The 23,100-nt window shown below is 38.8% G+C and overlaps 6 protein-coding genes across 11 annotated transcripts; 3 read left to right on the top strand and 3 right to left on the bottom strand.

Annotated features, from left to right (window-relative positions):
- Nucleotides 1-557: 557 nt before the first annotated feature.
- On the top strand, nucleotides 558-11,451 carry LOC132193723 (2-oxoglutarate dehydrogenase complex component E1). Of its 2 annotated transcripts, XM_059614570.1 has the most exons (16): nucleotides 558-719; nucleotides 1,242-1,644; nucleotides 4,180-4,392; nucleotides 5,982-6,084; nucleotides 6,552-6,614; nucleotides 7,116-7,371; nucleotides 7,427-7,661; nucleotides 7,734-8,094; nucleotides 8,151-8,278; nucleotides 8,337-8,869; nucleotides 8,945-9,072; nucleotides 9,185-9,363; nucleotides 9,417-9,703; nucleotides 9,755-9,902; nucleotides 9,963-10,117; nucleotides 10,526-11,451. In XM_059614570.1, the coding sequence occupies exons 2-16, from the start codon at nucleotides 1,402-1,404 to the stop codon at nucleotides 10,623-10,625; spliced, it is 3,132 nt and encodes a 1,043-aa protein (XP_059470553.1). In that variant the 5' UTR covers nucleotides 558-719; nucleotides 1,242-1,401; the 3' UTR covers nucleotides 10,626-11,451. The 2 variants fall into 2 exon arrangements, with proteins under 2 accessions (XP_059470553.1, XP_059470554.1); XM_059614571.1 differs by lacking the exon at nucleotides 6,552-6,614.
- A 113-nt stretch (nucleotides 11,452-11,564) lies between these two features.
- On the bottom strand, nucleotides 11,565-12,514 carry LOC132193724 (large ribosomal subunit protein mL62). Its single transcript, XM_059614572.1, has 5 exons — nucleotides 12,324-12,514; nucleotides 12,221-12,263; nucleotides 12,021-12,163; nucleotides 11,793-11,965; nucleotides 11,565-11,724 (listed from the first exon to the last, which is right to left on the bottom strand). Exons 1-5 carry the CDS (start codon nucleotides 12,474-12,476, stop codon nucleotides 11,637-11,639), a joined length of 600 nt encoding a protein of 199 aa, XP_059470555.1. The 5' UTR covers nucleotides 12,477-12,514; the 3' UTR covers nucleotides 11,565-11,636.
- Nucleotides 12,515-12,982: 468 nt separating this feature from the next.
- On the bottom strand, nucleotides 12,983-15,723 carry LOC132193410 (uncharacterized). Of its 4 annotated transcripts, none has more exons than XM_059614058.1 (9): nucleotides 15,554-15,723; nucleotides 15,173-15,300; nucleotides 14,935-15,023; nucleotides 14,082-14,252; nucleotides 13,858-14,022; nucleotides 13,693-13,791; nucleotides 13,473-13,638; nucleotides 13,350-13,412; nucleotides 12,983-13,300 (listed from the first exon to the last, which is right to left on the bottom strand). In XM_059614058.1, the coding sequence occupies exons 4-9, from the start codon at nucleotides 14,207-14,209 to the stop codon at nucleotides 13,145-13,147; spliced, it is 777 nt and encodes a 258-aa protein (XP_059470041.1). In that variant the 5' UTR covers nucleotides 14,210-14,252; nucleotides 14,935-15,023; nucleotides 15,173-15,300; nucleotides 15,554-15,723; the 3' UTR covers nucleotides 12,983-13,144. The 4 variants fall into 4 exon arrangements, with proteins under 4 accessions (XP_059470041.1, XP_059470039.1, XP_059470038.1 ...); XM_059614056.1 differs by having other exon boundaries at nucleotides 12,984-13,300; nucleotides 14,082-14,569; XM_059614055.1 differs by having other exon boundaries at nucleotides 12,984-13,300; nucleotides 14,082-14,256.
- A 263-nt stretch (nucleotides 15,724-15,986) lies between these two features.
- LOC132193482 (uncharacterized) lies at nucleotides 15,987-17,769 on the top strand. Its single transcript, XM_059614187.1, has 5 exons — nucleotides 15,987-16,300; nucleotides 16,358-16,734; nucleotides 16,790-16,916; nucleotides 17,151-17,272; nucleotides 17,323-17,769. The coding sequence occupies exons 2-5, from the start codon at nucleotides 16,396-16,398 to the stop codon at nucleotides 17,347-17,349; spliced, it is 615 nt and encodes a 204-aa protein (XP_059470170.1). The 5' UTR covers nucleotides 15,987-16,300; nucleotides 16,358-16,395; the 3' UTR covers nucleotides 17,350-17,769.
- Nucleotides 17,770-17,783: 14 nt separating this feature from the next.
- LOC132193479 (tudor and KH domain-containing protein homolog) lies at nucleotides 17,784-20,751 on the bottom strand. The gene is made up of 9 exons (XM_059614184.1): nucleotides 20,455-20,751; nucleotides 20,210-20,387; nucleotides 20,026-20,156; nucleotides 19,872-19,971; nucleotides 19,644-19,816; nucleotides 19,378-19,593; nucleotides 19,029-19,270; nucleotides 18,808-18,973; nucleotides 17,784-18,754 (listed from the first exon to the last, which is right to left on the bottom strand). Exons 1-9 carry the CDS (start codon nucleotides 20,542-20,544, stop codon nucleotides 18,626-18,628), a joined length of 1,425 nt encoding a protein of 474 aa, XP_059470167.1. The 5' UTR covers nucleotides 20,545-20,751; the 3' UTR covers nucleotides 17,784-18,625.
- Nucleotides 20,752-20,790: 39 nt separating this feature from the next.
- Nucleotides 20,791-22,796, top strand: LOC132193481 (uncharacterized). Of its 2 annotated transcripts, none has more exons than XM_059614185.1 (6): nucleotides 20,791-20,951; nucleotides 21,132-21,438; nucleotides 21,499-21,608; nucleotides 21,898-22,349; nucleotides 22,403-22,491; nucleotides 22,568-22,794. In XM_059614185.1, the coding sequence occupies exons 2-6, from the start codon at nucleotides 21,136-21,138 to the stop codon at nucleotides 22,580-22,582; spliced, it is 969 nt and encodes a 322-aa protein (XP_059470168.1). In that variant the 5' UTR covers nucleotides 20,791-20,951; nucleotides 21,132-21,135; the 3' UTR covers nucleotides 22,583-22,794. The 2 variants fall into 2 exon arrangements, with proteins under 2 accessions (XP_059470168.1, XP_059470169.1); XM_059614186.1 differs by having other exon boundaries at nucleotides 20,797-20,941; nucleotides 22,568-22,796.
- Nucleotides 22,797-23,100: the final 304 nt, after the last annotated feature.

Here is a 23,100-nt window from a genome sequence, read left to right as displayed (position 1 = left end):
TATTTCTAAATTTAAATTTAAGAAGGTGATGAAATATGACATATATTTTTTAATTTTATTAAATATGCATGCATAAAAATACTAGTTCCTGAGACGCGGAAAAGGTAGTACGCAGTGAACTATAAATTCCAGCTCGGGTGTCATTCGCGTGTGCTTTTGGATTCAAATTATAAAAATACGTCGCGCCACCCCGCTCCACAAACAACCGGTTACCGATATCCCCGCCCCCTGCCGGTATAACCGTTTGAACCTGTGAACCTGGCTTCACGCTCGCGTTGCTGTGCTCCTTGTTGATCTACAAATTTACAATTACGCCCCTTTTCTTACCAATAGCCACCAACTTTGTTTAGGACAGAAAAATATAACAATAAAATAAAAAATATAGAAATATGACTTCAATACAATAGCTTTATTAATATAATTAATATTTTAATGACATTTTGGCTACAAATAGGACATATTTAAAAAAATTACGTGCATAAAAATGCAGAATGTATTTAGGGTATTTAGCTTAAGTTGTCGTTCCTGGTTGCCCCGCCACGAAAATTAGCCACCCACCCGCCCTTTCCACTTCCACGATTTCGATCTTTCTTCTCCGACGACGACGAGTTTTTGAGCGAAAGGTTCAGCTGCGGCGTTCGGAAGGTGTGACCTGATTAACTAGTGCTTTGAGAACCTCGAAATCGAGCAGATTTCCATTAATTTTGCTCCGGCTGCGAGTGAGTTTTATTTTCAAGCGTGAAAAGTCCGAGGTTGACCCTGTCCGAGAGTTTTATTGATCGGACTGCCTGCACCTTTCCCTTTGGCTGTGCAAAACAATTTCATCCCTTCTGAAACCTGCAACCCTCCGCGACTCTCAGTTTGACAAAATAGTGACCTTTTAAAACTTTTTCACTGATAATTAAGTCAAATTCTTTCTGTGGTCTTTCCACTGGAACCACCAAAAGCTTTTCTGTTTTGGCGCAAGAAGTTCTTCAGCTTTTTTACTACATAACACGGGACCTAGCTGGGTAATTCCTGCTCCAGATCAGAAAGATAACAATTTCTTTTGAACCGATCCCTTTCTCTTATCTCCAGACACGGTCCTTTAATTGATTTACAAGTTCAATCAAAGTGCCAAGATTTTAAACATTTTAATCGAAGAGACCACCAAATCAAATCACTTTAATTTATTCAGCCATGCAATTATGTTGTTAATCAAAATGTGCAATTGATTAAATTGTATGAATTTATGCCAACAGACAAAGACGAGGAGCGAATCTGCACGGCCAAAGTGCGCCAGCAAGAGGAGATTCTCAAAGTTAAATAAAAATAGCCGATTTTGGACAGTGGCCAGGAATAAGGGCGACGTCATCTGTTGTATAATTTAGTGCGATCGTCGGTCGGTTGTATTCGGCAAAAATGCATCGTGCAAGGACAGTTATCAACAACCTGGTGCCTCTGGCGCCCCTTGTGCCCAAAGTTGCCCCCGAGAGGTTCGCCGCGTGGTTGGCAGCCGCCCCCAACAAGATCATCATCAATTCGCCACCTAAACGGTGGTACAATGCACCTGTCGCCACTGAACCCTTCCTCAACGGCAGTTCCGGCAGCTATGTCGAGGAAATGTACAACTCCTGGCTTGCTGACCCCAAGAGCGTCCATGCGGTGAGAAACAAATTTAATTAATTATTAAAATGGTCTTAAAAAATTTACCTTTAAACACCAATTTTTTTCAATAAGTTTGAAAGTTTAGATACATTTCCAAATTAATATTCAAAATTATTATTTCCTGTATAAATTTTTTTCATTTATGAAAATTTCTCGTTTTTTTATGGATTTTATTAATGTTATTTGAGAATTAAGTTTTACTGTAAAAAGATTTTTTTTATTTGTTTATGCATACTTAAAGTTCTTATGTAATGAACTTTGAACTTCTCTCGTCTTTGCCTTTTGTTGATTTGATCAAGAAAGTTGATCTTGAGTTAATCGTAGGATTTAATAAATTAATTTTCAATACAAGCAGTCGAACCGACAAGTCCACGAGGTCACATTTGAGTGACGTCGGCACTCACGAGGGGCCTGCTCGCGTTTCTCCTTTCCGATTGGCTGGTCGAGCTCATAAAGACATAGTGATAAAGCCTTTATCGTGTTGAGTCAACTTGCTGCATAATTAATTACTGAGTAGAAACATCTTACAGTAAAGTAGTTGTTGGAGGAATATCTCCACAACTCGAGGAAAAAGGTCACTCACAAAATGCGGTGACGGCACTTTTGCTGCTTCTAACCCACATTTGATCACTTTTAGAATTTTTAGTAAAAAATGAATTTAGGTTTATTTAAAGCTAGATCAACAATTTTTCTTAATTACATTCAATTTTTTTGAATACTTGTATATTTGGGTTAAATTATTCGCCAATCCGTGTCTTGAAATTACTTAACAACAAAAATGTGCAAGATCCAACCGCAGACTAGACAATTTAGTCAAACTGCACGTTTTTCTCTGGAAATACCTTGTGGCAAACATTCACCTGCACCTGGCTGCATTATAATTTTATATATTCCGGCCAATATCCTCTCTCTCCCTCTCTTTCAAGCAGTTGCCCAACCTCGCTCACGCTTTTGTCCTGAGTGACGTCACCTCACTTTCTCGGAATGAACCGGTTCGGCTCGAAAATCATTGTACAATTATTCTGATTATGTATATTTCCTCCACAAATTGGTAAACACTAGTTGGTTTATTCCACTCTTATTATGCGTCATTATTTGCTATCCAATTGCGCGAGACGTGATTGCCAATTCAATTAAGAAGTTCAATTATTAGCATTACCAATTTGATGAGAGGTGCTGAAAACGTGGACAATTCGTGCCTGCAGCGTGGCTGGAAGATGCCAAGGAAAATTCCACAAAGTTGACTTGAGGAAATAAAAATAGGATCGAATTTATTAGCTGAAATAATTACAAAAATATTTTTTTCTAATAATTAGTACAACTTTGTCTAATGAATTAAAATTCATTTTGTTTATTTTTAATTAATAATTAAATGAATTTCAATTAGTTGATTTGTAGAAACGACACATCATGCGCTTGCCCTGATAACCTCACCACTTTTGAATTCGCTCAAACGACTCAAACCACACTGTTTATTTTGCCAGTCTGAGTTTTTCTTATCAGCGCCGGGGAGAAAAGAGACTCAATTTCAAGGGCACCAAACTGCGAGATAGAAATTGAGAAAGAGAAAAAATATCACCGCAGTCATCACACCTTATCTTGCAAATCAATCAGCGAAATTTGGTTCGGATTAAGTTACAATTCGATCCGCCATGTGGAAAACCAATCGCGTCTTGATTCATTCAAGCAACTTTGACCTAGATAATTAATTGACCGTGCAAACAATGCCTTCAGAATGCACTTAAGTGAACAAAAGTGCATTCAGCGTTCAAATTGCTTTTCAACGCTAATCTTTTTTTTAATATTGAATCCAAGTTAAAATTTGGTGCGGTTTTTTTAATACTTGATTCCTGAAGGATTCATTGTTTATTTAAAATAATAATAATAATAATTTTCTCCAAATGAAATTTTATGTAAATGTCCATGAAAGGTCAAGGCTGCGTCGTCATTGAAAGCAGCACGCTTCTTTGTGTCACTCGTCGGCGCAGGCAAGTTTGTTTTGCGCGAAAATCCGTGTCCTCCACGCAAGTTTCTTGTGCGTCACGCGGGCGCCAAAATAACCTACCCGCCGCCAATGGGAGAATATACGCAATTCACTTTTATCTCGCAGTGTAAAAAGCCGCTGTTTGCCTTTTGCAATAAAATGTTCGGCCGGTCGAGGAGTGCAATGCCGGTTGCATAACCGAGTGCACCGTGAGCGCCGAGCGATGCGAGTCAGCTGGCCCGTCCGAAAATAGCGAGCAGGGGTGGAAAAACTGGCTTGGCACCCAATCGATCCGCTCAAGCCCAGACCGAGTGACCCCTTTCTTGCAGCAGCAAATCGCTTATAATAAAATTTTAGCTTCATAGAGCGACTCATCCGATTCCAATTCAAATTTATTACTCCGGCAATAAAATTTAAAATTTTTTTTTAATCTTTTGGAAAAATTTATTATAAGAAAAACATAAAATGTCAACAAAATAAATGAATAAAAAAATTATTTTTTAATTTTTATCAATTGCAATTTTTCTAAACAAACCGTTTTCCCCCAGTCTTGGGATGCCTTCTTCCGAAACTCGTCATCCGGAGCTGGACCTGGCCAGGCTTACCAAGCCCCACCATCATTGGCCCTGCCAGGTCGCAACGAGACCGCCCTGACATCGCTGGCACCCTTCTTTGGCGGCGGTGCTGCCCTTGGAGGTCAAGTTGACGACAAGGTCATAGACGACCACCTGGCCGTGCAAGCCATCATCCGCTCGTATCAGGTAACGCTTCTGTGCTTACGAGAGAGTCAAAGGCGGCCCATGCTCTAAACAGACACATCATCAAGAGATGCAACGCAATTTCTGACTTTGTGTCTTTTACATTCTTGTTGTGCCTTTTGATGTTCTCTAACAAAATTTTCGTTAGATTTAGTAAAAGTAATAAAATGGCACACTTTTTTGTCGTCTAGAAGTCTAGATTCAGGACAACAACCCATCACCTCGTCCAGATTTTACTCTCGATTTTAATTTTTGCATTAGTAGATGTAGCGAAATTATAGTTAACAAGATATATGAAAAATTGAAAAGTGACTAAACATAAACTAATCTCATAAAAAAAAACGCCTGCATGAGCTTAAAAAATGATTTCACACTAAAATTCTGTATTCATTGCCCATGACGGCTTGTAGAACATTTTGTGTATGTGTGTTTTGTGTAGAATTCATTTTTTTTTTTAATAATTTAAATTTCCATCCCAAGTAGTTCCGAAAATCTGGTTGTTTTTCTTGTTTTTTCTTATAAAAAGGAAGCTTCTGACTAGACGATTACACTGCTACACTTTAACACCCACAAAATTTACCCATCATAATCTTTTTTTGCCATTTTTACAACACTATCCAAAAATCGGTGCCCTTTGTTCGCAAATCACCATTATTCCACTCGGAGCTGTAGTTTGCACTTAATTATTTTGGTTCATCAGTTCCATATATGTAAAAAAGCTAAGTTCACAATCAACGCCAAGACCTTTTTATTAATTTTCGTCTCACAAAAATACGTTAAAAAAATTAATCTAGGGCCGATTCAGGGAATGTAAATAAAGAAACTCTTTTAGTTTTGGTTTATTTGACCCAACAGGCCCGAGGGCACCACGTAGCTGCGGTGGACCCTCTTGGTTTAAAATACGCAGACCTGCATGCTGCCTTCAGCGACCGAAAAGGCGCGCCCCCGCCCGAGCTTGTAGTCCGAAACTACATGCTCGGCAAAGGTTCAACACTGGGTAAGAAGACAAAGCGTCCATTTACTTTAATTTGTTCCTTATTTTTGCCCACTCACTGCAATGTACCTCTAATCATGCTATGGGGTGACTTTAACTAAGCGAATGTCCGTTTGCGCAAGGTCGTTGATTTTAATTTCTCTTTGCTAATCGCAAGGTAAGCCAGTGTACTCGTGTACATTACGTTCCATCTTTTAACGACCCCAGGTCCATTATCATGCGAGTCCAGTTTCAATCCCACCCAAAACAGGATTTATCTCTCCGCAAGGCCAAGTTGGAATCCACCCTGTGGGGCTTTGGTTGCATGTGGCTCTCACCATAGATTTGGAAGTAGTTTGGGATAATTATGCACTATTGGGCTTTTTTAGATCTTGTTAGAACAGCACAAATTTCGCACTTTTTTTATACTTTAATTTATTCTAAATATAAACTTCGAAGTTCACTTGTTCAAAGGCGGCATGAAAGGTCGTACTTTCTGAGGTGTATGGGTTGTTCTGATGTGACAAAGTCGACAAGGCATGGCCGCGAGAAAATGCATTCTGAATAAAGTCGACTTTTGAGATGAAAAAAAAATACGTTGCTGTGGTTTCTCCTACAGATTCGTGGTCATCATATCGCTGAACTTGATCCTTTGGGCATCTCATCAGCAGATTTAGATGACAGAATCCCGCCAGAATTACTCTATAATCATTATTCCTTCGGTAAGATTTGCACACTCACTCAACTAAGATCTCTCATAAATTTCCACTTCTCTCTTTATTTTTTCATTTGTTTCATCTTTTCTTTTCTAAACGCTTGGTTCAATTTTGCCGTTCATAAACTCAAAGCACTACTGCACCGCTGGCTTCTGCGCACTACACACACTCTGCGGCTCAAAATTCAACCAAGACAAGCAAAAACCACTCTTGAAAAGTTCATTTACCAATTGGCCATTATAAATATGATTGGATTTTTTTTTCAAATTTATTTTATTTTAAGCATGATTAAAGGGATAGCATGTTGACTTTAATTTTTTATTTTATTTATAAAACAGATTTTTTATCATAATAATAATGAGGCAAGCTTGAGCCACACGTGGAAATTCATGGTGGGCATGAGTAGAAAAACTACAGCTTATCTCATTTGACCAAGATACAGTTTATGTCAGCATGAATCAATTGTTTTGTAGACAAGCTACCCGCCAGCACAAGTTATTCAGACCTGGAGCGGAAAGTTGCAGCTCTAATGACGCGTATGTAATTAAATCAAACATGTGTACGAGATAAACAAAAAAAATCATCAAAAAAGTTCGCCGCACCAATTTTATTCTCTCCCAGCACACTTCCCCAATCTAAGTTTGATTTGCACACTGTTATTTTGATCAAATGATACTACTGAACTGGATGACCACTTTGTTTGCATGATGGACTTTTTGCTAATTTTTTCCACTTTTATTTTCGCTTTCTGATTTATTTTTGAATAAATAATTTTCCTTGGTTTGGTGATCTGAGGTAAGGTTGCATTTTGCCGCGCACTTCGCAAAGTAACATCGTATTATTGGTTCGTACTTTAATCAATGTGCTTGGAAAGGTTAAGATTAATTTTTTTTAACTATCTCAAATAATTATTCGGATACCTTTTGTTGCATTTTTTTTTATTGATTGGTTCCATTTTCCTGAATGGTATCCTTTCTTTCTACTTTCTAGCAGGGGAGATTTTTGCATAAAACTGACATTTCTCTATTTTCCTGCAGAGGAGAAGGACATGGAGCGCGTCTTTAAACTTCCGTCAACAACATACATTGGTGGCAAGGACAAGGCTCTACCCCTGAAGGAAATCCTGCGCCGCCTGGAAACGGCCTACTGCAGACACATTGGCGTGGAGTTCATGTTCATCAACTCTCTGGAGCAGTGCAACTGGATCAGACAAAAGTTTGAAACTCCAGGCATCATGGAGATGGACAGTGACCAAAAGCGTCTCATTCTTGCCCGTCTCACCAGAGCTACACAGTAAAATTTAAAACTGAAACAGAAGTAAATAGTTATTTTATCGTTTAAATTGCAGCTTTGAAGCCTTCCTTGCTCGCAAGTGGTCATCTGAGAAACGCTTTGGTCTTGAAGGCTGTGAAATTCTCATCCCTGCTATGAAGCAAATCATTGACAAGTCCACCGAGCTTGGAGTTGAGTCCATTGTGATGGGAATGCCGCACAGAGGTCGTCTGAACGTGCTGGCCAATGTGTGCCGCAAACCACTTGAACAGATCTTCACCCAGTTTGCTGGTCTTGAGGCTGCTGATGATGTTAGTAGATTTAATTTTCATAATTAAATTGAAATTAATGATGCTTAAATATTAACTCTCCGGTAATATTAGGGTTCTGGAGACGTCAAATATCACTTGGGAACATACATTGAGCGTCTCAACAGAGTCACCAACAAGAACATCCGTCTGGCTGTGGTGGCCAATCCCTCTCACTTGGAGGCTTGTGACCCCATTGTCCAGGGCAAGACTAGAGCTGAGCAGTTCTACCGCGGAGACGGCGAAGGCAAGAAGGTCATGTCCATGCTTCTGCACGGAGATGCTGCCTTCTGTGGTCAGGGCATTGTCTTTGAGACCTTCCACTTGTCTGACTTGCCCGACTACACCACTCATGGCACAATCCACATTGTGGTCAACAACCAGATTGGCTTCACCACTGACCCAAGGTTCTCCCGCTCCTCTCCATACTGCACAGGTACAAATAATTAATTTTTTCTTAAATATAAATATGATGAACAAAATATTTCTCAGACGTCGCTAGGGTGGTCAACGCACCCATCTTCCATGTGAACTCTGACGACCCCGAATCAGTGATGCATGTCTGCAATGTTGCGGCCGAATGGCGAAACACTTTCCACAAGGACGTCGTTGTTGATATTGTACTTATATTATTTTTTTATATAAATCTCATATTTATATCAACCTTTTCCTGTTAAGGTTTCTTACAGACGCAATGGCCACAACGAAATCGACGAACCCATGTTTACCCAACCTTTGATGTACCGCAAGATCCGGAACACCAAGCCCGGCCTTCAATTGTATGCCGAGAAGCTGATCAAGGAGGGAACTGTGACCGAAGAAGAAGTTAAGGATGTTGCTGATAAGTATGAGAAGATCTGTGAGGAGGCGTACACAAACGCTCGCAAGGAGACACACATTAAGTACAAGGACTGGCTTGACTCTCCCTGGTCTGGCTTCTTCGAGGGCAAGGACCCTCTCAAGGTTTCACTCACTGGCATCAAGGAGGACACTTTGGTCCACGTTGGCAAGCGTTTCTCGTCGCCACCACCCAATGCTGCCGAATTTGTCATCCACAGGGGTCTTGAGCGCATCCTGAAGGCACGCATGGAGATGGTTGAGGCGCGCACTGTTGATTGGGCCCTTGCCGAGGCCATGGCCTTTGGGTCTCTCCTGAAGGAGGGAATCCACGTCCGCCTCAGTGGCCAGGATGTTGAACGAGGCACTTTCAGGTAATTTAACATCAACTTATTTAAATGTTGGAAAGTGTGAATTGTTCAATACTCATCATAATTTTATTTCTACAGCCATCGTCATCATGTCCTTCACCACCAGAATGTCGACAAGGCCACTTACCGTCCTCTGTGCTTCCTTTATCCCGATCAGGCTCCTTACACTGTTAGCAACAGCTCCCTCTCTGAGTTTGGTGTGCTTGGTAAGTTAATTTGTAGTATTTTCTTTTTAATATCAGTTGTAATTTAAATATTTCCAAATATGGTTGAACAATATTATTTTCCCAGTTAAATAATTATTACTGTTTGCCACAGGATTTGAACTTGGCTACTCGATGACCAACCCCAACGCCCTGGTGTGCTGGGAAGCACAGTTTGGCGACTTCAACAACACCGCCCAGTGCATCATCGACCAGTTCATCTCCTCTGGTCAAGCCAAGTGGGTGCGCCAGTCCGGCCTTGTCATGCTTCTGCCGCACGGCCTTGAGGGAATGGTTGGTTTTTATCATAAAGTATGTGAGCATTTTGCAATATCTGTTTTTATTAGGGCCCTGAACATTCAAGCGCCCGACTGGAGCGATTCCTGCAGATGTCCTCTGATGACCCCGATTACTTCCCACCAGAGAGCGAGGAGTTTGCAGTTCGCCAGCTGCACGACATCAACTGGATTGTGGCCAACTGCTCGTCACCAGCCAACTACTTCCACATCCTCAGGAGGCAGATTGCGCTGCCCTTCCGCAAGCCCTTGGTCATCATGACCCCCAAGTCACTGCTGCGCCATCCAGAGGCCAAGTCCAGCTTCGATGAAATGGTCGAAGGCTCTGAATTCCTGAGGTACAATATTGGCCTTATTTTCTAGCAAATTACAAATAATATTGATTGCAGGGTGATTCCCGAGGGTGGAGCTGCTAGTCAGAACCCTTCCTCTGTGAAAAAGGTGGTCTTCTGCACAGGCAAGGTTTACTATGACCTAAAGAAAGCCCGCGATTCAAAGGACCTTGCCAGTGACATTGCCATCAGCAGAGTCGAACAGGTATGATTTGAATTTTATTAAACCAAAAATAAAATTGTAAGAAAAAATTATATTTTGCAGATTTCTCCATTCCCATTTGATCTTGTGAAGAACGAGTGTGCTAAGTACCCGAACGCAGAGTTGGTCTGGGCTCAGGAGGAGCACAAGAACCAGGGTGCATGGTCGTACGTCCAGCCACGTTTTAACACTGCCCTCAACAACACCCGTAGCCTCAGGTCAGTAACATCTAATTTTGTCGCTCATTTTATCCTCTTGAGATAAATCTCTCGGCAAAATGTTTTAATAAACTTGGGGTCAAATTTTACAAGCAGCGGCAGAGCAAGTAGTGGACGTGGTCAGGCAGGATTTTTTAGCTCTTTGTTTGGCAGCGCCAAGGAAGAGCCAAGCCAAGAAGCACAGACTGCTCTAGATGAGCAAAGCAAATCTAAATTAAGACTGATTAGGTGAGAAGACAATCTCAAGTCTCTTAGGCACTTTTGTTTTGCCCGATTTTGCTCTGTCGCTGTTTATTTCTCATTTAGATTTTTTTCTTGCTTTATTTGTAGGTATTTAATTTTTATTTTAGAAACACGTTTGCTTTCTATTAATATTTCTGACTAACATATAATTTTTGGAAATTTTAGCTATGTGGGCAGACCGACAGCCGCGTCTCCGGCCACTGGCAGCAAAATGCAGCACTACAAGGAACACGCTCAACTGCTCGAGGATACACTCGCCCTTTAAAGTGCTCTGGACGCAAAGCACATTTGTACAGCCCCCACCCTTTGTAAATCAGCACCTATACCCAGACGTTTTTGCACACTCTAAACTTGCCTATTACGAGTACCGAAGAAAGCTCTGTAGTGGCAGGCGCTCCAAAGAAACATCAGAGGAACAAAGGAAGCAAATTTATGCTGCATGTTGTTGAAAATTCGCGTTTATTGGTTGCATAATTGACTCACTAATTCATCGTACTTAGAGATCGCACGCAGCAAGTCGGTATTGCTGGCACTGCCGACCTCAATTCTCAGCAGCACTTGTTTGTCTTTCACAGACTGCTGTTTAGCCTTTCAAATTTAATATTATTTTGTTCTGCAAAAAGACGATTTTTTTGCAAGTCGTTACAACAAGTCTTACAGCATTTTAGTTTTGAAACTTGCAAGTTGTTGAAAAACTGGAAATCATTATTAATTATAACCATTCTACTGTTTGTTGCCTGCAAGCAAGACCCATTTATTTATAAATGACTATTCTCGTTAAGTAGCCTAAGTAGTAATTTATTATTTGCAAAACATAAGTTTTGCCATAAATAGAGAAAATCACATTACCAAGCAGAGAGGTTTTACTTCTAAGCAGTTTCGCATGTCCACGAATACTCTTGATGCGAGCAGTGAGACCACTCGTTTTGCAGGTAGTCAACCAAAGGAGTGGACAGCAGACTGATAAAAAAAATTGTGTTTTCAGACAGCAATGTTGCCTTGTGTTAATTGCTCGAGTTGAAAGAAAATGATGGTTACAGAGATTGTTGTACCTGCAGAGAACAGCCGAATAAATTATTATTTCTGACAAATTAACGACTTTACATTTTCTAAAAAACTTCTTTACTGAAGATAATTAAAAACGAACAATGATCACTTAGATCATGCAAAAAATCTAGAACAGAATTACAGGTAACATTCGTAATATTGATTAAAAAAAAAATACATTTAGTTTTCTTTTAAAATTTATTAACATGAAAACTATTATAATAGCTTCTTAATCCAAAGACGGAGCTTGTCTTCCCTCCTTTATGGCAGAACGATTTCTTTTCTCCAGCAATCTATTCCTGGCAGCTTTTTCTCTCCTGTATAGAATTGAGGAAATATCAATAGTTAAATTCAGTTAATTAAAATTGTATAACAAAATACATACATTCGTCTTATTTTCTCCAGCGACTCTCCTGAGGGTGGAGGTGGTTCAGCTGCAGTTGCTGACCAAATCAGCTTTCTTAGTTTGGAAAGACAGTCTGCCAGATTCAAATGCTGCTGCCGGGTCAAATCAGACTTGATCACCAAAAATCCATCGGCGTTGATTTTATTTTTTTGCTACATAGGAATTAAAAATAAATATTGCTTTATGGAGAAATGTATGTATCCTTACTGTTTCTGCCAATTTTGACCTGATGTCTGCATGTAGCCAGCTGGCCGACTGCAGATGTAACCGGAGGTCCACTTTGGTGTTCACCGTGTTTACATTTTGACCACCAGGCCCGCTACTTCTGCTGTATGTAATGACGAGATCTTCTGCTCAAAAATTACACTTTTTTATTTTAGTTCATGAAATTTTATTTAGAAACTTACTCAAAGGAATATAACCATCAAATTTTTCGCTAGATTCTGGGGCCTAAAACAAAACGAGACAAATTATTTAAAAAAAAAAACTGATCACTTTTGAGTGACTCACCTTTGCAGGGGTCGTGAGGGTCAACTTGCTGTTTGGATAGATATTTTCTAATGCTATTGCACTCTTGTAAGAGGAAGAAATATTTAATTTCACGCCATTAACTGACTTTAAAAGGCAAAAATTTCGAAGACAAAGCTTTGTGAAAAGTGCCATGATTTCTTGTTGTGAAAATTAAGTTCCTCGACCGACCGCTAGGGGGGTGGAAACCACTCTGCAAGTCTGCATTTTCCCCAAACTAATTGTAAGAAGAAAGTTATGTGTTTAATTTTGATCAAAGTACAGCAATTATTCATAAAAAAAACTTAAATTAATTCAATATTATTCCCAAGTTAACTCATTGCTTTATTTGATAAAAATTTACCTACAAAGTATAAAACAGAACTTGATTTAATTTGAAAAAATATTTTCCCGCCAGAGCAGGGCACGCGCCATCTGTTCGCGGATTGATAGGTAGATTAGATAGCTAACATTTTTTGATTGCAGTTGTTGCTAATTTAATTCATCAGTCAATAAAGGAATTGATCATTTCTTCCAATCATTTTTTTTTTATGTAATATTTAAATCATGTTGATAAACCTCAAATAATTACGACATAGGCTAATTTTATTTAAGAAGTTAACATTATTTTTTTACACATTTCAGTTTCTAGCAGGTTTCTAGGATATGAAATTAATCTCAATTAAATCCTGATCTGAAATAATTTTAATTATTTATTGACTATTTTTAAATTGGAAAAATTGGACAAATTTAAGCAATTATTTTTTATCAGATGAAAATTAATTTTGCATTGCAATTAGAGGAAAACATTCCGTATTTAGTCTTCAATCCAGCGTTAACCTCTGAATTTTTTCACTCAACTCGTGGATTTCAAGTTCTAATTCCTCTTGTTTTTTCTGGTATCTTATGCACTTTTCACAGTTGATTGGCTCGGTGTACTTCAGCGCGGGCCCGGTTTTGTCCTCAGTCTCAATCAGCTTCTGCAGAGATTTTTACTTTAAAATATATAGAGAAATGTGTTAGAAATACCTTTCTGTAAACCAGAAAGCAAGCTTCAATGCGAGCCTTCCTAGTTAAAGTTTCAGGCTCGACCTAGAAAAAAATATGAGTAAATTATAAAAAAAAGCAATAAAATATTTGTTGTGCGCTAACCTCAGTAACAGACAAGTCATCAAGCTTGAGCCACTTTTTTGCATCGTCAACCCACTGCAGGACAAAGAAGTGCCCCTGCGTGGTTTTATTTCCAACATGGCATAGAATGCTCACTAATTCGTAACCCACCATGTTCCTATTTTCAGCCAAGCCGATCTTATCGACGCTAATACAGATATTTGTTATAAATTCATGAATTTCAATAATAACTATAAATCACCTTTCCTCTGTTTCAAAGTGTATTAATGGGGTCAGAACAACTGGAACGTCAATTTTCTCACCCTTCTCCATCGCCCTAATGATTTGAACATAGATAAACCTATAATAGATCCAAATTAAATGAATTGATTAGTTAAAATGGAACATCAAAGATTTAAATTTTTACTTGGTTTTGCTGATCATGACGTCTTTAACTGAAGACTTGCAGCATATCTCGTAGGGGCCAGATATGAGGGCTTTTTCTAGAAGCTGACTTACTTCCATGCCCCTCTCAGCAGTAACCAAAGTTACAAATCTTTCAATACTGGTGTCTTTGAGGGGTTTGCTGCAACTTTTATTATTTATTTTAATTTAAAAAAATCAATTTAAAGGTAACAAAAGCTAGCTCACCCAGAACAAAGTGGCAGATACACTTGTACAATCGCGTATAAGCCTGGAGCCTTGGCTTGCTTCAGCAGGGTGACCATTTTCAGGAGAGCTTCGCTGCCGTCGTGTTGATTGTTTTCCTGATATTCCATCGCTTTGTGTAGCTTTCATTTTTTATTCTTCTTGTTGTTGTTCCTAACTTAAAATAAAAAGCTGTGCAATTTGTCCAAGGAACCAATTTCCCTAATGTTAGACAAAAGAATTGTCGAACTTTAGGTGAAATTCGTTGTTGCAATTATTAAATATTCCATTTTCTATAGATATAAATGCACCCTTAACTGCGCACTAGAAGATGACTGGGTAGACAACCTTGGACGGACCTGTTCACGAGTCCATGGCCGCAGCAAGAGCGAAGTCCCTGGCATTACTACGATCAAGCAGCCAGGTCCTCTGACCTGTTGCTTGTCGAACACCACCCATAGCCACTCCAACCGGCAGCATTTGATCAACCACTATACAGAGAATCGCCCTCACATTTCATCTTAGGCATCAAATATTACGTTATTCTCTGAGAGTGCCAGTGCCAATCAAGTGAAATGTCAATCTTGTTAAAAAGGCCTTAATAATCAATATCGTAAATTTAATAATTAGGCTTTTTGTGTACATAATTAGTTTGGTAAAGGACGATTTTTGCGTTTAGTCGGTAATTAATTTGTTTACCGGAGCCTAATTCTGATTTTTTTTTGGCACTTATGAGCCGCATTTTTTATGCTGTTCTGCAGAAAAAATGCACAATTTGAATGTTCTTATGCTCAACAAAATGTAAATTCCTACATAAAAAATAGTAAAAAGTTCAGAGGAGAGGCAACATAATTACCTTTGTTAGCTCAGGAATTAGTTCTCCCTTGTTCTTTGGCGCCTTTTTCTCCTTCCTTGACCTTTGCAGATTGTCAATTTATGCACACTCTGTGAATTATTGTTGCATGGAAATTCAAAAAATGAATTTAAATTTTTTTACACTTCAAAAGATTCTATACATAGAAAATGTTCTGATTTTAAAATTTAAATTCCTACAAAAAAATATAAACAGTACATAAAACAGACAAGATAATTACCTCTTTCAATCAAATCTGCTAAGACGTGATGCCTCTGACTTGAGTTTTAGACTGGAGGATGGAGACTGATGAAATATTTGAGCTCTGCTGGGCTTGGGCCGCCTTATTTCCTCTCTCACCTTGTCTCCCTACAACACAAAAATGACCGTGTTAATGATTGTTACAATTCCTGCATGAAAATTCAGAAAATTCTTTTGGATTTAAATTTCATAATTTATTTAAGAAACATATTAATAAGTGAACCACACGATGGAGAAACTATAAAAATCCTCGAATGCCCATGAATCATAAAATTACCTTGCTGATTGAACAATTCCTGGCGAATTTCGCGCCCGGCGTTACATAAGCCTTGTGAAAACACAACAAAAAAGTCGCGCTCACCTTTGCAGGGGTCGTGAGGGTCAACTTGCTGTTTGGATTGATATTTTCTAATGCTATTGCAATCTTGTAAGAGGAAGAAATATTTAATTTCACGCCATTAACTGACTTTAAAAGGCAAAAATTTCGAAGACAAAGCTTTTTGAAAAGTGCCATGATTTCTTGTTGTGAAAATTAAGTTCCTCGGCCGACCGCTAGGGGGGTGGAAACCGCTCTGCATGTTCCCAAACTAATTGTACGAAGAAAGTTATGTGTTTAATTTTGATCAAAGTACAGCAAATATTCATAAAAAAAACTTAGATTAATTCAATATTATTCCCAAGTTAACTCATTGCTTTATTTGATAAAAATTTACCTACAAAGTACAAAACAGAACTTGATTTAATTTGGAAAATTATTTTCCCGCCAGAGCAGGGCATGCGCCATCTGTGCGCGGATTCCAGAATTGGCGAAATTAACCCTTGATAACAATGGAAGCTTTCATCAAGGGATTTTGATGGTAAAAGAAATTTCAAGCGCTAATTCGGCCGATCGCCCGCCTTCAATTAACTTGGAAGGGCATTTCGATGCAGCAGCTTTTCCCGAGATTACACCTGCGGCTCCACTAACTCTCGGATGACTCAAAATTACGACTAAAATAGTAGGTTAGCCGCGAGCGAAGGGCATTGTGCAGGGGAGCTGCGGTGGAACTGCTACGATGATGATGATGACTTGGACCAATTTCGGAATTTTCTAACAATTTATCTTTTGGTAGAATAATTTGAAAGGAAGCTGAACCAATTATTGCTAAAATTTAAACTCCATCAGATTGGGTGTGGAGAGTGGAATCGGCGTTTGTGGGAGACATGGGGTCACTACGGTGCCCTTTGTGCTGCAACAAGGAATTCCCGAACCGGCGTTCACTGCAGCTGCACCTGCTGGACACCTTGGAGCTGCTCAAGTGTCCACTGTGCAGCAAAAGCTACCGCAGCATCATTGGCCTGGTGCAGCACCTGAGCCTCTCGAGCTGCTCGGTGGAGACCGGCGTCAACTTCGACGAGCACTTTGTCACCTACGTCGACTGTTCCTTCATGAAGAAGGCCAAGCAGCAGGAGCAGGCCATGGCTGTATCAGCCGACCAGGCCAGAGCGGCCAATGCTCAGTCCATCGAGGAGAAAGTTTGCGAAAATATGAGAAAAATTCACGTAATTTTTTAGTTAAAGCTTTTTTAAAAAAAAATCAAGCAATTTTAATTTTTAGGGCTCTGAAGATGAACAGGCAAGGGGGATCTCAAAAAGTGAAATCGTTGTGCCTGACCAGAATCCACAGAACTTGCTGATTCAGTGCAGCGAAACCAACGAGATCATCTGCATTAACATAGAAGAAGGTTGATTTTACTATTTATTTTTTCAAATTAACCTATTAAAATGATTGATGCACGAACAAAATTATAAGAAAATAATTTGTTCAAGCCAAAAATCTTTTTCTTATTAAGAATTGCTTTAACTTTATACATTAAATGCAAAATTCAATGGTTTAAATCATTAGTGTGCAATTCCTAAATAAAATTAAAATGTAATATGAGATGTTAAGCTTTGATATTTTTTATTTTTCTTTTTAGCAAATATTCAAAACTCTGGAGCTTTCGGGGTTCTAGATGAGAAAATGATCCAGAAGAGTTTGATGACTGGCCCTGCTGGCAACCAAAAATTATCGAATCAAATGGACACTTCTTCTAAAACAGTAAATCAATCTAAACTTCCAATTTTCACTAATAAATCATATTGATTCAGGTTGTCGTGCCTCCACGCAAGAGCTGATCCACGGTTGTGCACTGATTTTTCTGTCAAAATCGAGTCTCTCGTCCAGGTTCGGGATAAGGTTAGAGGCCTTGTAACAGCTAGATACCAAAAATTGAAAAAAAGATATATCTAAACTGCGGAATCGCCCTCCGCCTCCTGTCATGGTTCAGTGCAACACGAATTGAAAGAGAACTCGTCAGTCAGGCATCGCCAGGCCTGCGCTTTGTTGTTAAACGTGTTTTAGGTGCTGTGTTTTTAAGGAAAACAAGATGTCACTCGTGTGTTCTTTCTTTTGTGTTTGATTTCGTAGATTCTGCGCGTCAGTAATGCATAATTATCATTATATACCGATATGTATGAGTAAGAAGCGAAAATACCATTATTTATTGTACAAAGCGGTTTGTCAGATGCGAAAGATAAAACACAGTGAATTTTAAATATGTGCTCCTTTTGATTTATAAAAAAGCCAAGTTTAAAATAGTTCTAATCATTCTTACATATTTTATTAATATTAAGGTAACACTTTTCGCATCTCCCTGCGAAGATCACAACAGATTTTAGTCTGGAAATGCGAGTTTGTTAAAATTAATCAAAATACAAAAATCATCAGATGGCGACGCCACAGCCTAAGCAAGTTCAAGACTTGCAATGGGAGATTACATAAAAACTCACTTAATGGCATCCATAAAAATTTAAGAAAAATAGGACTGCTGAGCAGGCTGCCTTTGTTGCATCATAAATAAGGAACGTTATTGCTTCCAACCTCGAGACAGATTGCGTCCAAGGCCATTGTGAGCATAAGATTGAAAAAATGGCATTGATAATGGCTGCTGATCAATCTGTGCGTGACAAAATTTACAGAAAATAAAATCAGCTCAAGGATAAAAATGTTAAAGTAAAAATGAAACATTCCCTAGACATTTAAGAGATTCGTCCTCCGATATTGACATAAATAACAACCTCAAACCTTGGTTTAAATTTTTCCTTTAAAGAAACCTGCATTGTAGCTTACGACTTATTAATTTTTCATACCCCTAAAAACTAATTGAATTTATGAATTCAGCGAGTAATAGGAAAATTAACTTGTAATAAGTTTAAACTTTGGCCAAGTAAATAATACTCTCAGTACCAAGACTATTAAGTTAAACCCAGTTTTGAGGTTCTCTTAACATCCACAATCACAAGGTTAATAATTTGATGTAAAAGTTCTTAACTAGGATGGACTGACAGTGAGGAAGATCTATGTTCAAAGTACACTAGTTAACTCTAACTATAAATCTGCAGCACAATACATTCATTCGAAGAAACCGTCTTCCGAGTTGTTGTCCTCTTCTCCGGCAGGGACGATGACAGTGCCAGGCTTCTTTGGCAACGGTCTATTAGCAAAGCCGTGCTTCACCAACTCTACAGCAACGTCCACATCCTTATTTAACAATAATTTTATAAAAAATAAAATATTTAATAGGAAAAAAATACCTCTGGACCACTTGTGTCAACTAACACTACTTGAGGAATTGGACTCGAGGCTCTCTCCTTTGGTTGCTCTCTGAACCCTTGGACTTTGGCCATGACAACCTTCCATCGGGACGCATAAGTCAATTCGGCAAAAAGATCTGTTGCCTCCTCTGTCCAGACTCCACCACTATTTAAATATCCATACAATAAATTGGACAATGTAAAAAATTTAAAGCACTCACTTGGGAACAATTCCAGCCAGAGTACACTCAATGGCCTGGTGCCGGAGTCTCAGGAATTGACTGTTAAGGTTGTAAACGTCGCTTTGCACTTTGGTCTCGTCGTCACCGTAGTCGACAAAGAAAACGTCAAGCTTGCTTTGTAGAGGGTCGTAGTCATCAACGACTACGTCTTTCACGAACGCTCGGTACCACTTGCCATCTACAGAGAACTGTGCAGCTGCCAATGCTCCAACGTCCATGGCCTGATTAGATCAATTCAAATTAAACAAAGTTACATCTAACTAAGTGCTCTTATTTCTGTAGGTTTAATTTGAAGATTTTTTCTTTATAAAATAGTAAAAATTTCAACCTCTTTTGGCTTGTAGACTTCCAAGTTTTCTTCCTGATTGTAGAACTCAGTCATTTTGTCCACAAGCTTGTCCAACTCAACACTGGCAGGTCCAACTTTCTGTATCCAAAATCTTCCAGGGTCTTTAGCTGCAGAAACGAAGACTTCCAAAAATCCATTCATTGTCGTGGCATTGAGCTTTTCCACTGGACGAGTGCTTCCAGTGACAGAGGTATCCTTAAAAATTCAATTTAATATTTCAAATAAATTTTTACGTTGTTTAATACTTTATAAGGACTGTTGGTTATGCAAAACTGTCTGGCAGGCGAGCGGGGAGACCTAACTCTTTGCAGGATGCCCTCCCGAAGCTCCCTATCTTCCTCCACCTTTTCCTCAACCAGAGACTTTGCCAAACTGATTTGACGACAAGTGCCATGAAAACTAACTACCACATCATCAGCTAAGTTAAAATTGGAATTAATAAAAAATTAAAAAATATATCAGCGTAAAAATACTTTTGGACCCTTTCTCGTCTATCTTAATTTTAGCTCCAGAAATTTGCTGCATGTTCAGAAGGGTGGCATTTTCTCTGCCGAGGATTCTCCCCAAGGCCATCTTAGATTCAGATTAACTTTTTTTTAATCAATTTTGCATTTACAAATTATATACCTTTGGAACGATTATCTCGATATTTCTGAGGTCTGGCTGGCAAGCTAGAAATTCACTAATGACAGTCTCTGCCTCTGCAACTCTATCAGCCTTTCCTTGGATAGTGTAGATGACAAATCGACCGTCTTTGCCTGATAAAGAGAAATTTTAACTTAATTAAAATAAAACTTGGGCGCTTTTTTACTTTCTGTCTTGTAAGAAATTATAGTTTTGGTCCTGGTTTCCAAATCCCTGAGGTTCGATCCTGCTCGGCCGATGAACACGGCCACCTTTTCCTCGGGAATGAACACGTCGATCACATCTTTGTTCCTCCGCACTCTTGATCCCTGAACGTAGCCGATGGCCGGAAGTCTGTCTTCGTCCTGTAAAAGTTCAAATTCAAATTAAATTATTTTCAAGATAAATTTTTTTTTAATCCAATATTTATACCTCTCTGAGCAAAAAGTAAAGGGCGAGCGCCCCTGCCCCGACGAGGGAAGCACCAAGGGCGATTCCAGCAGCAGTGACTGGTTTCATCATTTTTTTTCTGCCTTATCCTTATTCAAACAAAAATGACGAGGGGTCCAGTTCACAATGCAGTTAAGGGTCACATTGCAGTTTGTCTCTTATGCAGCGGTCTCGAGTTCCTCGCTGGCTTGCCTTGACGTAATTACTGAAATTACTGTCCCTCAGCGCAAGTTCGAATGTCACACGGCCGCCATGCGTATTATTTTTGTCTTTAGTTACAAATCGAGCCATCGTGGCGCTCGAGCCGCTTGAAGAAAAAAAATACTGAAAATAGTAAACAACACTGGAACACCTGCCGAATCAGCTAAAGTCGCAGGCAAGAGAGGCGGATTTTTTTGTTTAATCAACATATTATTTTGTTCTTCGTGGTCTCCGGAAGTTGAAATCAATTTAGTCTTCATTATTGCACGTAAGAAAAGGTAAATTGTTACGTGTGATCTGGTGTATGCAATTTATTGTAAAATTACATACATAAATTTAAATTGTGGTGTTGCACGAAATTTCATAACATTTGATTTATTTTGAAAACTGTAAATTAATACATTAATGCAAATTGTTTTATTACTCAAGTTTGAATAATCAACAATTATTTACTGTAGAAATATGGAATCCGCCAACAATACGACGCTGGAGAGTCTAAGACGAAAAAGAAAACACACGGACACAGAATCTCAGGAAAATCCTCATGAAAATGGTGAATGTGAGGTTGTTGATCTGGAAAATGACCAACCCAAAGACCACAAGATACCAAAGGAGTCAGATACTGCAGAAATCACCATCAATGACCTGGACAAAAATGATAACAAAAGTGACAAATTTGAAGAGGATGTAGTTTTTCTTGCCTTGAAGGAACTGACACAGAAAAGTCAGGCAACCGAGGATGGCGACAGTTGTGAAGAAGTTGTGGTATATTTAATTGTGGACTTTGTCTTTTGGGGTTATAATAATGTATCAATTTTATATAAGATCGAAAAGGAGAAGGAGTCTGAAGAGATCATTTTTGTGGAGGAAGTTGACAAAGGAAAACATCAGATTGAGGTCATTGAAATTTTGGATGATACTCCGCTAGAAAAAAGGTACAATGATGATTCAAGTTAAGAAAATTTATTTGATTAACCAATTTTTCCCAATGTGGAAATTAGAAGTCATAAGTAAAGAATTGGTTTGGTTTAATGAGAGTTTATTTAGTTCGAAAACTAATACAATTAGATACATTTTATAGAAAATTCAAATCACGTGTAAGAATAACTATAAAAACATACATTAATTGATGAAAGTAATGTCTTTGAATTTTTCCCCAAATAATACAGTTTCATTTTCCTTCTTTTTTTCACATATCTATTTAATATTTTGCGCTTTTTCCAGAATTGCTGTGAACCAAACGATACCACACGAGCCTCCAGTTTCTAGAGATAACCAAAACAGACGCCACTTCCTGCACCCCCAGGAGGCGGCTACTGACATTGTTGACCTTCTGCTCAGTCGTGGCCACCAGCGAGCCATCCGTGATGGTTGGGCCCCCGTCACTCCAACAGAGCACAACATTTTCCTGCAAGTGAAGATCTCTTGGCTTGGCGATTTGATGGCGCGTCGCAGGAGGGACAACGAGGACAGGCAGGACTACTGTTGGAGGGTCAGGGCTTTCACGAAGCGCGCCTTTCTCCAGCTGGCCAGGCAGATGAGCCACGAGAGTGTCCTGGCCTGGGCCATCATTGAAAACAACAAAGAGCACATTGCCAAGTTCCAGGAGGAGCAGAGGAGCAGGCAGTTGCGGTCACTGACACCAGCTAGTACGGCTCCTAAACTGATTGTGCCAGGTTGGGGATAAATTAATTATTTATTATTATTAATTTGAATTAAATTTCTTTAGGCAAGGATGATCCAGAGAAGCAAACAGCTGCTGCAAGTTCAGAGAATAAAGACACCGAGGTCAAGACTGAGGAAACAGTTCCTAAGGTGGTGAGTGTTTAGGCTTTGCATGGAAATTAATAAACATCTGAATCCAAATGGATTATTTAACTGTAATTTTTAACAGAAGGAGGAGCTGTAATGGCGAAACTGATCTGAAATTCGCTCATCAAACAAACGTTGTTTACACAAATCTACTTAAATTTAAGTAAACAGTTCGTCAATTTAATGACAAGCTTACAAAGAGCAAACACCGACAGGATCAAAGCAAGACTTTAATGTGTTCAAATCAAGCTATTTTATAATGAAAACAAAAATGAAATTTATGATTGATAATAAAATTTCTGACTAAAAAATTTGTTTGCTTCATAACTTTACTTATAAATGATTCACCTAACACAAAGTGTAATGAGAGCAAGAGTGACAGACAAAATGAAAACTATGTAACTTAAATTGAAATAATTGTAGCTATTTTAAGCATTTTAATTATATGAGGATTTAAAACCCAAAGAAACCACTCGATACAAATTTAATTTTAATTCTACCTGGTTATGCAATGTTCTTGCCATAGGCGTCGAGCAGGTTGCATACTTTTTCTCCTAGGTGCTACCAGGGCGCTACTAAAATTCATAATCTTTTTTAAATTCATTCAAAACTATA

The sequence above is a fragment of the Neocloeon triangulifer genome, unplaced genomic scaffold, assembly GCF_031216515.1.
Source record: "Neocloeon triangulifer isolate White Clay Creek 2 clone unplaced genomic scaffold, ASM3121651v1 ptg000004l, whole genome shotgun sequence".
NCBI lineage: Eukaryota > Metazoa > Arthropoda > Insecta > Ephemeroptera > Baetidae > Neocloeon > Neocloeon triangulifer.
This window is presented reverse-complemented; position numbering and strand designations above follow the sequence as displayed.